This window comes from Rhipicephalus microplus, chromosome 3, assembly GCF_043290135.1.
Source record: "Rhipicephalus microplus isolate Deutch F79 chromosome 3, USDA_Rmic, whole genome shotgun sequence".
In the NCBI taxonomy this organism is placed as follows: Eukaryota; Metazoa; Arthropoda; class Arachnida; order Ixodida; family Ixodidae; genus Rhipicephalus; species Rhipicephalus microplus.
Window position 1 is genome coordinate 257,982,549 of NC_134702.1, and position 12,731 is coordinate 257,995,279.

Consider the following 12,731-nt stretch of genomic DNA (forward strand, 5'->3'; position numbering starts at 1 on the left):
ATGGCTGTCAGGGCGCCTCTTGGTCTTGGCAAGTCAAGCATCGGCTCCGTCTCGTGCTGGCATGTCCGGGCACGCTACACTTCATGGCGCGCTTCGCGGATCTACTTCACAACGCAGGGCCATTTCCCTTTGAGCCACGCTTGACATTCTCCTCTCCTACAAGCTATGTTGCGCCCGACGACTTGCTCGTCGCGGCAGATGCTCTCAGGCCTCCACGATGGGTTGACGCGTTGCTCAGCAGATGGCTTCTCTTTCGTGCGTTTGACTTCGGCCCTTGTGCGGGAGTCGTCGCGCCCTAGGCAAGCTTACTTGTGGAGTTCCCTACACGACCTGCAAGCCCCTGAGTGTCGCACTGTGCTGCATCCTGGGTTAATAAACCCGTTGTTCTTGTTTTCCTGCCTCGTGCGTGGTTTCTGCGCCGTGTCGGAGAAAACGACGAACCCGGCCGCAGCGTCGTGGCATGCAGCGGCAGTGAAGAACGTCGCATCCCTATACGGTTGCGCTTAGTAGGTAAGCCTAGTGTAAACCTATCTCCACATAAGTTGCGCCCAACTTGGTTTCGGCATGGCTTCAGAGCAGACCCCTTCGAGGCGCTCGTTCCTGTTCGATCTTGTGGCGACGAACTTGATCTCGTTCGAGGCGGACGGGTGCAACAGCACAAGGTACGGCCCTCTCGGCGACACTCTGCTTTCGTTCACCTGGAGAGATCCCTTTTTTGGGGGCTTCCTACGGTGATGCGAGTCGCTTGAACGAGGACCACAGTCCTAGCCAAGCCAGTAACGGGCTGTATCAGCTGTTCGAGACTCACGCGCTTACAGGCCCGTCCCCGGCGCAGTCTCCGCTCGCTGGCCTTCCCCGTCAGCAGCACGGTTGACAGCTCAAATCCCCGCACCCAGTCCTTCCTACCGGGGGCACTCAGGTGTTGGCGGGAACGCGCTTACTGACCCGCCGTGGTCGCGAGCGCAAAGGGTTGACGATGTCGTTCGCGAGCCTGCTCACTTAACCGACAACGTTGCCGCGTTCACCGACGCTTGCTGGCCTGAGACTCGCAGAGGCAACGCTTTCGACGAACGTTGGCCACTGTGCTCCGTTGTCGACCCGTTTGCCAGTCGCGTGAGGTAGGCGTGAGGCAGGAACGACGCGCTAGCGCATTCGTGACGACGTGCTTTTTCGCAAGCAACGAAGCTGTAAGCGGCGGCACGATCTGATTACTACGAGTGGCCGCACCGAATGCGCGATCAGATTACTGCGAGCGGGCGCGCGGCGGTCTACGAGTGCGGCGCGTCATCGGAGTCGGCTTTAGGCCTAACCCCACTGACAGCGAGACTGCGAGCAGGAACGACGCGCAAGCGCACTCTTGGCGACGTGCTTCTTCGCAAGGAATGTACCACATCACTCGCTAGCTCCTCTGAATCTCGTAAGGGCATTTTACGCATCGGCAGCAGACAACACAGTCAAGCTCGTCACCCCCCCCCCCCCCTTCACTGCCAAGGATCGCTCGGAACAGCGGCTAGCAGTTTCGCGCGTCGTCATTCGAAAATTCGATGCCAAGTGCAGTGCGTGTCGATTTTTTGTCTTCGTAGTTACACATTTCGCGCATCGTCATCGAACGCCGCCGGCAAGTGCATTACGCGCCGGCTGCACTGTCCACGCGGCCGCGCACCCCACGGTCATATGGAGTGCTGTTAATAAGCTTTTGTGATGCGATTTAGACATGTGTGATGTGATTTATAATTGCTTGGAGCCGTGCTTGGTAACGCCACGAACGTCTATGAATGTTCTGAGGCAATGAAAGCCTCGTAAATTAGCGTTTCTGCGACCGGCTGTATGATGATACATTTGACGGCTAGAGCGGCAAAAGAGCACGTATGAATCAGGGGCAAGAATTTTTATATGCCCGTTTTACGTCATTAAATATACTGCTAAAAATTCCTGTGCCACCAGGTTTCTGCCCATAACTTTGTTCTTTGGAAAGAAGGCATAGGCGGTCATGGTGTGATCCATTTTTCTGATGCAATAAACCTCTCTCTAAATAAAGACATGTTCAGTGAATACTTATAATCAAGAACGTAATTACGCTAATCACAACTTTGACACAAGAAATATGTGTAATCAATGCAGTATATGGTCTCATTCAATTACAATCATTTCTGTCATGCCTATCACACCACTCCTTCATACAAAGAACTTGGTTTGAAATCTATACTTGTTCTTTGTAAAACATGAAAAGGAAATTATGGGGGGGGGGGGAAAAAGGGCAACCAAGGCACACTGGTCAGAGACCGAATACCTGAAAAGTCAAATATCACAAGGCAAGCCTAAGATCCCAATCTATAGGTGTTTTAGAAACGTAAAAAGAAGTTGAAACTTTAAACGCAGTTTTCTCAATACTGTTTTTTTGGCATTATACTCAGCTCGTGGAGCAGATATCTGGGCAACCACTGTACGGATTTTGATTCCGTTTATTTTGTAATGCTGCTTGAACTGTGCTTCAGGGGGCTGCGATCTTAGTTTTTCATTGTACTCCTTAAAGAATTTTTTTATAGAGTTTTTTGTTTGTAGTGCAAGTGTGCTCATTGCAGGGTCGCTGGAGAAAACGTAAACTACAAGTTTTAGTGTTGCAAATAAGTTATTTTGAGAGCGCAGTCCCCTTCAACATACATTTGGCTGTGGATACAGCAATTACCAACCATTTTTGTCATTTTATAAATCCTCCAGCCCCTCCACGAGGTTCAATTGAAAAATAATTTGCCTCTCATTAAGTATTTGTGCTATCGCCTCGAAATGTGTGTGGATGCACGGTGAGGCCATTCTTAGTGTCTGTGCCGATTTTCATCATCATCCGACCAGAAACAAAAAAGTTCATTTTCAAACGTCCCCCCTTAAGGCACTCCTCCGGAGCGAATTCCTTCCTCCTGAATACGAGCGTCGCATGCATCGCGAGTGAGAGCTTTGCACACAGCATCCCGACGAATCTCTTCTCGAGTACGTTCGGGCTTTGCAGGAGCTCTACCTCCTTGCCGATCCTACGGCATCAGACGCCGAGAAGGTTGAGCGAGCCATATGTCAGGCTCATCCAACCTTCGCCACTAACCTTCGGAGCGCCCGTTATCGTGACCTTAACGAGCTGGCATCCGATGCGAAGCGTATTCAGGGCGACATTCTGGCGGCGTGAGCCTATCGCTTGCCGCCACCTCCCTCCGCGTCTCTCGAGCCTCGTTGCGCGTGGGCTGGTCGTGACTCGTCACACTGGGGTTCCCCGAACCATGAGGCGGCCTCTGTTGTGAGAGACAGAGACGCGCTCGACGTGTCAGACCGCGCTCTAGACCCGTACTCGTACGCCCGGGCGGCCACCGTTGCCCGCCAGCGTGAACAAGGACGGAAACCCCGTGCTCCAGTGCACGAGGGAATATCCGATCACAAAGCCTCCACTGTGGCTAGCGAATGGACACCTCGTAGCTCTAAAGGATCGCCAAAATCCCCCCCTGTTGGAGGAAAAGGCGTCTGCTTTCGTTGCCGTGAACGTGGTCACACCGCGCGAGTGCAACACGCCCCAACAGACACAAGGGCCTGCTCGCCCGTCGGGAAATGGGGTGAGCCGTCGGTGAGCTCTCCCTTGCCGGCGGCTGCAGCAGTAAGGGAGCACGGGAGTGTAACACAACCTTTGGCACCGATGGCGTGCCGTGCTGGACATGACATTCTAGCCATGCTGGCGCTGTTCAACGCCCTTACAATTGCTGGTCGAGCGTTTGCGGCGTTGCTTGATAGTGAACTTCGACTTCGCTGTTGGGCGAAGAGGTTAGGGCTCATTTGCGCGACCCGTCTGTCCGCATTCGAGCTTGCGACACTGTCTTCCACCTCGTTATCAGTACCGCCACCTCGTTATCAGTACCGCCACCTCGTGCGGTGCTGCGCAGTTGGTTGTGCGTTGGGAGAATCGTGCACGCCGACAGCGCTTTGTGCATCTCCCTGGTCTTTTCGTGCATGTAATTCTCGGTCGCGACTTTCTCCCGTGCACAGGTATCGTGATTGACATCGCAAGCGGAGGCTACAGGGACGGCCCTTCCTGCGCTCTACGGCCTTTCGCTGTACCTCCCAGGGTCTCAGCTGCCAGTAAGTCGCCGGACGCCACGAGGAAAAAGGAGGAAAGGAGACCAATTGTTGCCCCCGCTGCCCACGTCACCCCCTCTGACGCCAAGACTGGTCCTTTGACCGGCACGGCGGAAAACGGTCCGTGCGTACAGCTTTCCCTCGAGCATAATGCTGCCGCGGTGAGCGAGGTCTCGACTATGCCTGTGACCCCCCTGCTAAGAAGCAATTAGGATGGCTCGCTGCCGCCTTTGCCGGACAGCTTGTCAAAACGCGAAAAAGCACGCCGTCGCTATTGACACGTTTCAGCGATACGTTCCTGTAGGCCCCGGGTTGCACCTCTCTGGTGAGGCACCGTACTGACACAGGGGACGCTCAGCCATGAAAATGCAATCCTCGCCCCGGTGGTAATGGTCCCCAAAAGAGACAGATCTCACCGGCTCTGTGTGGACTATTGCCGGCTTAGCGAGGTCACGAGGAATAATGCTAATCCTATGCCTAACGTTGACTTGATCGTGGCTGCTCTAGGTGGTGCTTGCTACTTCAGCACCTTGGATGCTAGCTGCGGTTACCTACAGGTTCAGATGGAGCAAGCTGACGCGGAGAAAACTGTGTGCACCTATCACAGAGGTTTGTACGACTTTACCCGCATGCCGTTTGGCTGTTCTGGAGCTTCAGTTACGTTCCAGAGATTGATAGACCGCGTTCTAGGGTACGATAAATGGCAACACACCATGGCGTACCTCGACGACATCGTCATCTTCTCTCGAACGTTTGAGGAACACCTTCACCACTTGGAGGATGTCCTCAGGAGTTTGCGTGCCGCCCGGTTGACTTTGAACCCGAAGAAAGCTCAAATAGCTGAGACTCGCATCTCACTATTAGGCTTTACCATTCAGAGCGGTCGTGTTCTGCCATGTGGGGAGAAGGTACGTGCCATTATGGAGTACCCGACGCCGGCAAACATTCAGGGCCTGAGGCGCTTTTTGGGCATGGTGAACTACAATCGACAGTTCATCCCAAACTGTGCGGCCTTCCAAGCGCCCTTGACTGAACTCTTGAAAAAGTCGGCACGATGGAGCTGGGGGCCAGAACAAGAGCGAGCCTTCAAGGCGCTCTCCGAAGCTGCAGCAGCCACAGCCGAGTTAAAGCTGCCCGACCTGAACAGGGAGTTCGTTGTCCAAGCGGACGCGAGCGACCTGGGTCTCGGCGCGGTACTGCTTCAGGAGCACGACGGCATCCTCCGGCCAGTCGCCTTTGCGAGCCGGTCACTTAACGCTGCCGAGCGTAACTATATAGCGTCGCAGAAAGGGAATGTCTCGCTATAGTTTTTGCTTTCTGGAAGTTCGACTGGTATGTTGACGGCATGCCATTGGTGGTGGGAATGGACCACATGGCACTCACCTTGCTCAAGCCCTTGCGCAAGCCCTCGAGCCGCCTCAAGCGCTGGGCATTGACCTTGCAGCGGTACAACTTTGTTGTGCGCTACTGGAAAGGGAGTTCGAACTTCGTGGCTGACGCCTTGACGCGTGCCCCTGTTTTGGCGTCCGTCACTCCCGAAAGCAGTCACATCAAGTATACCCCGAGCCCTCTGGCTCCAAAGGGTCGAAAGGCGCGAACCCCGAAGGCGAAGTGACTTTCGAGTCGACAGCCTCGGGTGAGGACGCATACCTGGTAGGCCTTGTCACGTCCGTCGGTATTGTCTTTAGCAGAGAGGAGCTGCTCAAAGCACAGCAGGACGATCAGTTTTGTCAACACATCGTTGACGAGCTCAAAGAGCAGAGCTCCCAAGCGGAGCGTGGCGGTCAAGCCGCCGGGCGTGAACAGACAGCTGGTATTGCTGTCAGCTACGCGGTGGAACTGCGCTCACGGATGGACGGGGCCCTCGACCTGACGCGTTCCAATCTGGCAAAAGCGCGAGCTGGTCAGAAGGCTCAATACGACCGGTCGCATAGGGATGTCCGTTACGATGTCGGTGATCTCGTCCTCAGGCGCAACCATGTCTTGAGTGACGCTGCCAAAGGCATCTCGGCTTCCCTTTCGGCCAAGTGGTTGGGCCCATACCGAGTGCACACCAAAGTGTCGCCCCTGGTATACAAGCTGGCTGACTCCCAAGGGAGACCAGTCGGCGGTCCAGTTAACGTCTCCGACCTCAAACCTTTCGTTGCCCGCAGCAACGTTCTTCGAGGAGGGAGAGGCGGTCACCGAACCGCAGGGAAACCGGGATAAGGCTGGTTCCAAACAAGGCCACTGGTACAACCTGCGAAAACGCACTTAGGCTGATTTTCGCCTCCAGCATGTAGCGGGACGTTATCCCCTCCATGTAAGGGAGCGGAGATTCATAGCTGCTGTGGGAGAGCTCATCCAGCCGCAACAGTAACGGCTACCTAGCGAGCTTTTTCCCTGGGAACACCATCACACGCGCTGCGCGTGAAAAATCCACCCAGTTCCCAGTGCTCCCGGCTGCTGGAGAGAGAAAGGCCCTTTCCTTGGTGGCTCACTTTCTCACTGGGCATCTTCCGCGTAGTCGGCGGGAAAAGGGAAGCGTGCGCCCTATTGGCTCATGCAACCTTCAACCCGACGGAGTAGGCTCTCTTTATTGGGCCAGCCTGTCGCGCCTCCGGTGCCGCACCTTCAGTTGCGTTTCTGCTTTTCACCGACACCTCAGCATTCGTGATGTCCTCCTCGATGGCTTGCTCCTTCAAGAAAAAGCCCGGGAGACCAGCCGCGCGCTCGATCGTTCCGCAGGCACCGGCCACGTCCATGCTGCCTCCGTCGAATGCTTCCCTGGACCCGGCCAACAAGACACGGCCTCGTCGTGAAGTCACTACGTGGACGTTCCAACAAGGCACTGAAGCCCCAGTCGCCTTCGTGTCGACTCGTCGCCGATACAAGCAACGCAAAGTCTGGGTGGGGGTAGACCCCGAGTCCGTCCCGCGTCCTTTTCGTGGACGCACTCTTTCAGACCTTCTAGACGCTTCCGGTGGTGCCTTCATGCTGCCTGTTCCTGAGGCCTCCTACTGCGACGCTTGTGGTGTCCTGCTGGTGCACAAGGCTACCAACCTCCATTCGCGGGTTTACGGAGCGAAGTCAGACGGTGCCCCTGCGGTCCTGTCCGCTCCGGCGGTGCCGCCTGGCCCGCGCCTTCAACTTGCCCTGTCGACCGACTCTGTTCAGGCGGTCGTGGCGGTGCTCGTCACGGACTCTTCATTCAAGTCGGCCATCACTGCTGCGGTGTCTGCCGCCCTCCCGTGACCCCAGGTTCTTGCTGAGACGCCGCCGAACGAAGACACCGGGACCCCGTCGATCTCGTGGACGACACAGAGCTGGACCTCAGTTTTTTCGGTGTCGGTGGATGCTGTTATTACGGCGTCTTCAGGGCGGCCTCGGTCTTAGGAGGGGGGACGTGGGAATCGAGAGCGCCCTCCTACCTAGCGCCTCGTTCCCCAGCTGCCGCGCGCGCCGACAGCGTAGACCGGGCGCGCATAAGCACCGGCATCCGCCAAGATGGCTGCCAGGGCGCCTCTTCGTCTGGGCCAGTCAACCGTCGGCTCCTTCCCGCGCTGGAGTGTCCAGGCACGCCACCCTGGCGCGCTGCTCGGGCCTACGTCACAATGCAGTACCATTTCCCTTTGGGCCGCGCGTGACATCCTCCTCTTCTACGAGCTATAATGCGCCCGACGATTCGCTCGTCGCAGAAGATGCTCTCAGGCCTTCACGAGGGGTTGACGCGCTGCTAAGCAGGCGACTTCTCATTCGTGCGTTTGGCTTCGGGCCTTGTGCGGGAGTCGTCGCGCCCTAGGCAAGCGTACTTGCTCGGTCTTGCGGAGTTCTCTATACGGCCTGCAAGCGCGTAAGTGTCGCACTGTGCTGCACCTTGGGTTAATAAACCCATTGTTGTTGTTATCCTGCCTCGTGCGTGGTTTAGATGCAGGTTTAGATACAGGGGGATAGATACAGAGAGCGTTCAACAGTCACGAGATAAAACACCAGGAGATAGCAGAATAAATATAGTGTCTGAGATGCATTGCGGTAAACGCATAAAAGCAAAAGAGATGCAGACAGCTCGAAAAGTACTGAGACGTCGAGGCAATCCTCAGGACGCAAGAAAGATTGCTAAAGTTGTGAGTAGTAGATGTGCAAAACCAAAAGGAGAGAATGTTGTGAAAACGACTAAAATAGGTCGTACGTATTGGTAAGCAGAGAGGGTGGTGAAAGATAAGAGGCAGCCTGGGAAAAGTGGTTTGAAGAGGCATCGAGTAAACATAAACTGGAGCGAGTGGTCGAGACAGTCGTTCGGCGCAGGAAGAAATTGAAAAAGACTCAGAATGTAAAGAAACACACGTTGAAGCATGCTGTACCAAACTAGGACCTGATCCTCCAAAGTAATAAAGTTCCATGCAATGAAAAATGTTTTGGGTAAACTGATCTATAACATTATACGTAGTGGGATTCCTTAGAAATAAGATTGTACAGATTTTTTTTAGTTATGAGTGTAAAGTATGGCGTGTAGTTATTCTTGTAAGTGTAGCCGTATAGTAATAGATGAGGAACCTGTGGACATTTGAACGAACGGGTGTAGTGTTTGATGCATGTTGGTGAAAGTGTGTGATAATATAGTGTTGTGCCAAGTAAATATCAGTGAAAATGTGCCGCGATGAAAGGTGACATGCCAGCCCGAGCACATTTGACCATAGCTGATGACACCGACAGAACAGAAGGCCAAAACCATACGAAGGAAGGACAAGAGCAGTTTTGAGAAAAATACTTTTAAAAGGGGGCCAATGTCATGAGTAAGAGGACGCGATGCGTGTGTCGGGCGCTGGAATGCGGCGTTGCTGCACGAGACCCCGATGGTGCGCATACGCACCACATTCATGAATGGAATTAGTAAGAGAAAGGCTCCTGACATGCGACCCAAGCTGTGATGAAAAAACACAGAGGATGAGCTTGCCCTGAGCTGGAACTTCGAACTGCGAAGATAAGGAAGGCCAGCGTCGCTACAGCGACGGAAGCTGTAGAGCCGCGTGGTTCTGACAGATGCCGGGTCAAGCGACCAGGGAAGTGGCTCTCGACCTTGGAGGTTCCGACTGAGGCTACCTGGACTTGCCCCAACCTGTCACAGCAGATCTTGGGGGGACTACAGCTCTTCCACTACGAGCCAGAATGAATGCGGCCCACACCAGCCCATCACAGTGCATCATCTATGAGGCCATTGATGAGTTGGGTTTGAACAAGCAGGCCGAAGATGAGCAAGCGGGCCGAGGATGACGAATAAGACCGAGATATCGGAGAAGAAGACCAGCGGCTAGTTCAGCGACGTCTTCCAGGACGACTTCGGTGAGAGTACCAATTCGTCGTAGTTCCGAGGGTGCATCTGACAATAGGAATGTTCAACTATTGTAGAAGCGCACGAGAGTAGCCACCCAGACGTCATCTTGGCTAAAGACAAATAGGGCTAAGGATCGAATTTGCCTTGGATTGAAATTAGTTACGGTTTCGTTGTATAGCCAATTATTCTGTACATGTTTCCTTTTGGGGGGATGTTGGAGAGTTTGTTCATGTTTTACCATTATGGGTAATATTGAAATGTGTTTGCAGTGTAACCTCCGACTCCCGTCTTTCTCCTAACTCTATCCGCTGCAAGCACTCCCGAGATAAATCGTGACATTTGATGCCACTTCGAAGGCTTAGGCAGCCTTCGTCTTTCAGATGCGAAGCAGCTCTTTGACTAGCCTGTGTAACGCTGTCCCTCCGTTCACATTGCTCCCCTTCTCGCAGGCATTAGAGCGGTGGCAAATAGCTCACGCCCTTCTCGTAGTGCGTGGTGACGTCTCTCTCACTTGCCTGCCGTACGCTAGCCGCGTGTCAGCTTCCTCTTGCTTCATCCTCTCCACCGCTTGCAACGCTCGAGACCACTTCTCACGTGGGCATCATCTCACCTGTGGCACTTCTCTCCATCTGTCGGCGTGAAGACGCCAGGAGCAGGCGGTTCGGCATGCTAAGAGCCCCTTGAGAATCTCGTGACGCCAACATTGTGGACAGCGCCCCGCTGCTTGCCATGCAATCGATCCGACGAGCGGGCCGCCGTCGCAGCATGCTTCCCGCTAGTGTGCGCATACCTTACGCGGCTGTAGCTGGCGTTGTGAGGGTTAGCGAAGCCGATCACGTTCGCGAATGACGACGTCAACATCAATGGGGCCCGAGCCAGGAAAGCCGAACACAAGCATTGGCCGTGGAAGACCAGCGACACCGACGAGGTGCGAGTCAAGAACACTGATCGTGCTCGAAAATACAGATGGTGCATGGTAAACACCGATGAGATGCGAGCCAAAGAAGCCGAGCGCAATTAAGCGTCTTCAAGGTGGCCTGCCTCCCATGTCTTTTGCATTTTAAACAAACATTTACTTGAGTAAACTTCACACCGATTTTCGCTTCAAACTGCTCTTCCAGCACCCGTGTCACGCCCATTTCAACCAGGTCGATGCTGTGCGCACCGCTGCTGCTTCGCATCCCATCAGGGTTTCGTTCAGAGAGGTGGTCCATAGTTTTTTTTTATTGTAACAATTGGTCGGAACTTGTTATTTCCCATCATGTGTCTATTATGCATGTAAATCTACTCCAAACTACTCTTAGGATAACAAAAACAATGTCACCATGCAAATGCTTGCCAAGAAAAAAAAAGCGTCAAGCAGTGCTCACCGGTAGGGAATAAAGCAGAGGTGGTGCAGCACATGTCGCAAGGAAAGTGGCCATGGCTGGTGATGAGGATGCGCTCCGCAGTGCCACACCCAACACCAAATCTGGCAGTCCCGTCTCTACACATGAGAGGTGAATCCCAAAGGCAACTTTTATTTCAATGCTATAACTTATGCAGATAAATTCACAGAGTAATTTGAGCACTTATATCTTCAAATGCTAACATTTAGTAGCACTAAATATTGTATGACTTGCTTGAGCTTCACCTTGGGTAGTGTAAAACCAGCAGTTGCTCATTTCCAATAAATGCGCATATTTTAGGCTCACAGCTTAATCATTTCTTAAATTCATCTGTCTTTGTCTTCAATGCATTTACACACATGTTGAAACCCCGAAGTTGTTGCGCCCTTTTGTTCATTTGAAAACAACCTAAAGAAACCTGGCATATGTCCATGCACTTTTTAGGGTAGAAGCTCCTTAAGGCGTCACCCTATCGTCCTCTGTAGTAACCACATCTCTCGGGTATATGCTACAGGGGAGTTTAGTTCTTGGAATGTCCACTAGATGGCGCTACTGGTATGTGTCCACTAGATGGCGGTACTTCAAAAAAGAAAAAAAAAAAAAACAGGTTCAACCGGTTCAATGGTCGCAAGACCCAGCTTCAGCGAAGTAGTAGTGGGACTGGGAGGGGACAAAGCAGCCGGTGTCACAGGTGCAAATCGCCCCCAGGTGCAGGATGCTTCGGCTAAAAAGTCACACCACGTGATAATCGCTGAGGACTCGTATTTAAATCGATGCACAGAAGCAATAAAAGAGAGAGTAAGAGGTGACAAGAGGGTTGCAGTATGGACATTCCTAGGATGCAAGCTGGAAGCAGTCATGAGGCAAGTGAGCGCGAAACTCTAAACTACAGCTGATGGATGAAACCTCGTGATAATTGCAGGCCATTTAAACGATGTCTTAAATGAAGATACAGCAGGACTAGCAACACACTGGCGAAAGGGGTCGATGACATGCGTGCCATTTCTCCTCAGGTCATCATCATCATCATCATCAGCCTGACTACGTCCACTGCAGGACAAAGGCCTCTCCCATGTTCCGCCAGTTAACCCGGTCCTGTGCTTGCTGCTGCCAATTTATACCCGCAAACTTCTTAATCTCATCTGCCCACCTAACCTTCTGTCTCCCCCTAACCCGCTTCCCTTCTCTGGGAATCCAGTCAGTTACCCTTAATGACCAGCGGTTATCCTGTCTACGCGCTACATGCCCTGCCCATGTCCATTTCTTCTTCTTGATTTCAGCTATGATATCCTTAACCCCCGTTCGTTCCCTAATCCACTCTGCTCTCTTCTTGTCTCTTAAGGTTACACCTACCATTTTTCTTTCCATTGCTCGCTGCGTCGTCCTCAATTTAAGCTGAACCCTCTTTGTAAGTCTCCAGGTTTCTGCTCCATAGCTAAGTACCGGCAAGAGACAGCTGTTATATACCTTCCTCTTGAGGGATAGTGGCAATCTACCTGTCATAATTTGAGAGTGCTTGCCGAATGTGCTCCACCCCATTCTTATTCTTCTAGTTACTTCAATCTCGTGGTTCGGCTCTGCGGTTATTACCTGCCCTAAGTAGACATAGTCTTTTACAACTTCAAGTGCACTATTACCTATCTCGAAGCGCTGCTCCTTGCCGAGGTTGTTGTAGATTACTTTCGTTTTCTGCAGATTAATTTTAAGACCCACCTTTCTGCTCTCCTTGTCTAACTCCGTAATCATGAGTTGCAATTCGTCCCCCGAGTTACTCAGCAATGCAATGTCATCGGCGAAGCGCAGGTTACTAAGGTATTCTCCATTGACTCTTATCCCTAACTGTTCCCATTCTAGGCTTCTGAAAACCTCCTGTAAGCACGCGGTAAATAGCATTGAGGAAATTGTGTCCCCCTGCCTTACAC

The 12,731-nt window shown here is 52.9% G+C and overlaps 1 protein-coding gene across 4 annotated transcripts in view; it reads right to left on the reverse strand.

The window, feature by feature from the left end:
- Positions 1 to 12,731, reverse strand: part of LOC119168526 (focadhesin) — a 677,649-nt gene that overhangs the window by 128,027 nt on the left and 536,891 nt on the right. For all 4 annotated transcript variants that reach the window (XM_075890929.1, XM_037419929.2, XM_075890931.1 and 1 more), the window contains one exon: positions 10,792 to 10,907. In XM_075890929.1, the coding sequence (XP_075747044.1) occupies positions 10,792 to 10,907 (116 nt within the window). The remainder of the gene's footprint in view (positions 1 to 10,791; positions 10,908 to 12,731) is intronic.